At 43.6% G+C, this 4,926-nt stretch overlaps 1 protein-coding gene across 1 annotated transcript in view; it reads left to right on the top strand.

The window, feature by feature from the left end:
• The first annotated feature begins 3,376 nt into the window (after nucleotides 1–3,376).
• Nucleotides 3,377–4,926, top strand: part of LOC133558222 (tubulin alpha chain-like) — a 2,496-nt gene continuing 946 nt past the window's right edge. The window contains exons 1-4 of the mRNA XM_061909441.1: nucleotides 3,377–3,532; nucleotides 4,145–4,367; nucleotides 4,457–4,605; nucleotides 4,689–4,926. The exon at nucleotides 4,689–4,926 is cut by the window's right edge and continues 946 nt beyond it. Of these exons, the coding sequence (XP_061765425.1) occupies nucleotides 3,530–3,532; nucleotides 4,145–4,367; nucleotides 4,457–4,605; nucleotides 4,689–4,926 (613 nt within the window). The 5' untranslated portion in view covers nucleotides 3,377–3,529. The remainder of the gene's footprint in view (nucleotides 3,533–4,144; nucleotides 4,368–4,456; nucleotides 4,606–4,688) is intronic.

Raw genomic sequence — 4,926 nt, 5'->3', positions numbered from 1 at the left:
CTCTTCATAAAACCACTGTCAGTTACTACAGTTGGTCGCTATATCTGTAAGTGCAAGTTAAAACTGTACTATGCAAAGCGAAAGCCATTTATCAACAACACCCAAGAACGCCACCGGCTTGGCTGGGCTCGAGCTCAGTTAAGATGGAATGATGCAAAGTGGAAAAGTGTTCTGTGGTCTGACGAGTCCACATTTCAAATTATATTATCAAATTATAAATCATATATACACATTTTTTTTCCCAAGATGGCGCCGCAGTAGTGGCTGCTGTTGGTAGGAGCTCTGTGCTCTTGTTTCATCCTTTTGTGTTTCCCTCTTGTTTCCATGTGTTATTATATATATATATATATATATATATATATATATATAATATTTTTTTGTTTTGTTTTGTTTTTTGCCTTTTGGTCCGGGACCCTTTGGGACTGTGTGACTAGGGGTGGCACTTTCGTGACCTCTGCGGTGCTTTTTTGTAGACTTCTGGATCTGCCTCCCTGGAGCCTTTTGGCCATGGAGACCAGCTACTGGGTGTCTGCCACACCAGAGTCTGTTTGGAGAGACTGGAGGAGATGCGGATGAAGAGACAGGGCTGCACAGCCGGCACTGAGCGCCGGGACGGACAAACTTCACAGTGTCTTGGCTGAATGAGCAGATATCAGACACCTCAGTTTGCTCTTGTCTCTGGCCATGCTCCCTCCACCCCAGCAGACGACGGCGTGGAACACCGCAGAGGCCACCACAGTGTATATGTTTCCTTTATTTTTAATTCATAGCTGTATGTAGAAGTGGCTGGTTGCATCAACTCCGCTACTTTAATGTCTTTCATGTCCTTTGATGTTTGATGTTTCCCTCTTACATGAGTGTAAGAGGGATGTGTACTATGGCTGAGAGTTGTTTTTTCCTTTGTCCCAGGATCAGACCGATTTTTTAAATTTTATTTTATTTTAATCTTTTATTTTTTTTCCCCCATTCCCCCCCACTTGTTTACCTGTATCTCGCCTTTTTTGTAAGGGGCGCCGGAAGTTGGCAGACCCGTTAGCGATCCTGTTCTGTCTCCCTGTAGTGTTTGTCTGATCTTGAATGGGATTGTGCTGAAAAATTTAATTTCCCCTCGGGGATTAATAAAGTATGTCTGATTCTGATTCTGATATTTGGAAACTGGGGACGTGGTGTCCTCCGGCACAAAGAGGAAAATAACCTTCCAGCATGTTATAGGCGCAAAGTTCAAAAGCCAGCATCTGTGATGGTATGGGGGTGCATTAGTGCCCAAGGCATGGGTAACTTACACATCGGTAAAGGCATCATTGATGCTGACTGGTCCATACAGGTTTTGGAGCTACATTTGTTGTCATCCAAGGAACGTTATCATGGATGCCCCTGCTTATTTCAGCAAAACAATGCCAAGCCACGTGTTACAACAGCGTGGCTTCGTAGTAAAAGAGTGTGGGTACTTTCCTGGCCCGACTGCAGTCCAGACATGTCTCCCATCGAAAATGTGTGGCGCATTATGAAGCGTAAAATATGACAACAAGACCCCGGACTGTTGAACAACTTAGGTTGTACATCAAGCAAGAATGGTAAATAATTCCACTTTCAAAGCTTCAACAATTAGTTTCCTCTGTTCCTAAACGTTTATTGAGTGTTGTTAAAAGAAAAGGTGATGTAACACAGTGGTGAACATGCCCTTTCCAAACTACTTTGGCACGTGTTGTAGCCATGAAATTCTAAGTTAATTATTAAAGGCCTACTGAAATGAGATTTTCTTATTTAAACGGGATAGCAGGTCCATTCTATGTGTCATACTTGATCATTTCGCGATATTTTTGCTGAAAGGATTTAGTAGAGAACATCCACGATAAAGTTTGCAACTTTCGGTGCTAAGAGAAATGCCCTGCCTCTACCGGAAGACGCAGACGATGATGTCACATGTTTGATGGCTCCTCACATATTCACATTGTTTTTAAAGGGAGCCCCCAACAAAAAGTGCTATTCGGACCGAGAAAATGACAATTTCACCATTAATTTGAGCGAGGATGAGAGATTCGTGTTTGAGGATATTGATAACAACGGAATAGAAAAAAACAAAACAAAAACGCGATTGCATTGGGACGGATTACGATGTTTTTAGACACATTTACTAGGTTAATTCTGGGAAATCCCTTATCTTTCTATTGTGTTGCTAGTGTTTTAGTGAGTTTAACAGTACCTGATAGTCGGAAGGGTGTCTCCACGGGTGTCTTGACGCGCAGTGTCTCAGGGGAGTTGACGGCAGCCATGGACGGCACAAGATCAGCTTTTTTCCGGTAAGAACTGACTTTTTAACCACAATTTTCTCAGCAAAATCTGTTGGTTGACATGTGGTCGGGATCCATGTTCTCTTGACTGCGGTCTGATCCATAGGAAAGTTTCACATCCAGGAATTTTAAACAAGGAATCACTGTGTGTTTGTGTGGCTAAAGACTAAAGCTTCCCAACTCCATCTTTCTACTATGACTTCTCCAATATTAATTGAACAAATTGCAAAAGATTCAGCAACACAGATTTCCAAAAAACTGTATAATTATGCCGTTAAAGCAGACGACATTTAGCTGTGTGTGTGCGCAGCGCTCATCCTTACTAAAAACCTGTGACGTCTTGCGTACACGTCATCATTACACAACGTTTCGAAGACGATTCGAAACTCCCGGGAAATTTAAAATTGTAATTTAGTAAACTAAAAAGGCTGTATTGGCATGTGTTGTAATATTTCATCATTGATATATAAACTATCAGACTGCGTGGTGGGTTTCAGTACGCCTTTAAATTTGCAAAATGCGGTTGCGCATTTTGCAAATTGTGCGCCATTGGTATTGTGCTTACAACAATACCAAGTGCACACTGGGCCTGTATCACCAATACCTAAACTACTAAACGACTCAACTACTGACTAAACTACTGCCAAGTGTGGATTCAGGCCGGGTGGCCTATTTCAAGTTCCAGGTAACCCTACATTATTATATTTTATAAATAGTAAACCAAGTTGTGGTAGTAGTTTAGTCAGTAGTTCTGTCGTGGATGTACACTGTATAGTGATGAATCCAATAAACATTTGATTTGATTTGATTTGACATTAAATTTGCAAAATGCGGGCCATTGGTATTGCACTTACAACAGTATCAGGTCAATACTAATATTTATAGTAGCCTATTGCCCATCTTAAACAACGAGTTCATAAAATGTACCGAACTATACGTTAATCCTGTGATTGCCAGGTGATATACTATATATCACCTTCCAAAACCAAGTCTGCAATTTCAAGCATTGACTACAAAAGAAAAAACAAGGCGTTGTCCCAGAGTACCGAGTTAACGGACGGCACCTGAAGGCAGCATGACTTAGCTAACGTTCGCTCGCGAGACAAAATTCAAACTTTGCGCTTTGGCCCCGCCCCCCGAGTCAAACTATAAATAAGACTACCGCCAGTTTTACCCCTCAGTTCAACCTTCTTCCACAGACTACTCGACGTCGACGAGAAGGACAATAACTAGCAACAATGGTGAGTTGGAAAAAGACCGACATAGATAAAATGCTGCGTCAATGTCAACGTAGAAAGGTGTATCGTTGTTGGAAATGTAAAATTTGTCGACAATAGTGTATAATTACAATACAAACGCATGTTGAACTAGAAATACACGACGTGTCATCATTTTTGAGTACCTTGAAGGTAGAAAAGCGCTATACAAGTACAACCCATTTATTATTTTATTATTTATTTTACCCACTATAACCACACGCGTCGTTTTTTTATTCCTAACGTTCTCCATTTTGTTTGCGCGCGCGTCTACTCCCCTCACATCTGGGTACTTTTTGTTCGACGAAAGGCATCTGTTAATCCATCAATGTTCCTTTTTCGCCGATGTAAATGTGTCGAACGCGTCTCTGCCTATTTAATTAAGCTTGACGTGTTTTTTTTAAGTCTTACCGTTACTGCGAGGTGAGGCCGAAAGTTAATCCCCCCCCCCCCCCAACAGGGCCTCAGGCGCAACTGCGCCATCAGATTAGCACATGGCCCTAAACGCAGCACAATGGCGCTCCAGTCAGCCTGTAACGCCAGCATGAGTAACACACAATGTATGTAATGTCTACCTCGCTGTCTCATCCCCTCTAGCGTGAGTGTATTTCCATGCACGTGGGCCAGGCCGGCGCCCAAATGGGCAATGCATGCTGGGAGTTGTATTGTCTTGAGCACGGCATCCAGCCCGACGGTCAAATGCCCAGTGACAAGACCATCGGCGGGGGAGACGACTCATTCAACACCTTCTTCAGCGAGACTGGCGCCGGCAAGCATGTTCCCCGGGCCGTCTTTGTGGATTTGGAGCCGACGGTCATAGGTAAAAAAAAAAAAAAAGAGGCCAAATATAAGATTGTGATCCTAGGAAAGCAAACTGCCTATTGAGCGTGAGGTAATGTTTCTGCACAGATGAAATCCGCTCCGGAATGTACCGTCAGCTCTTCCACCCTGAACAGCTGATCACCGGAAAGGAGGACGCTGCCAACAACTACGCCCGTGGTCACTACACAGTTGGCAAGGAGATCATCGACCTGGTTCTGGATCGAACTCGCAAACTGGTAAACAGCCATTTTGTCATCAATATTCATTAGCAGTCATGTGATGTTAACCCCACTCCCCCCTCACTTTTTTTTTTTTTTAGGCTGATCAGTGCACAGGCCTCCAAGGCTTCCTCATCTTCCACTCCTTTGGAGGAGGAACCGGCTCAGGCTTCACCTCCCTCCTCATGGAGCGTCTGTCAGTAGACTATGGCAAAAAGTCCAAACTTGAGTTTGCGGTCTACCCGGCGCCACAGGTGTCCACTGCAGTAGTTGAGCCCTACAACTCCATCCTGACCACCCACACCACCCTGGAGCATTCCGACTGCGCTTTTATGGTCG

Source organism: Nerophis ophidion, linkage group LG08, assembly GCF_033978795.1.
Source record: "Nerophis ophidion isolate RoL-2023_Sa linkage group LG08, RoL_Noph_v1.0, whole genome shotgun sequence".
Classification (NCBI taxonomy): domain Eukaryota; kingdom Metazoa; phylum Chordata; class Actinopteri; order Syngnathiformes; family Syngnathidae; genus Nerophis; species Nerophis ophidion.
Note: the sequence above shows the minus strand (reverse complement) of the source record. Positions and strands in the feature narration are given on the sequence as shown.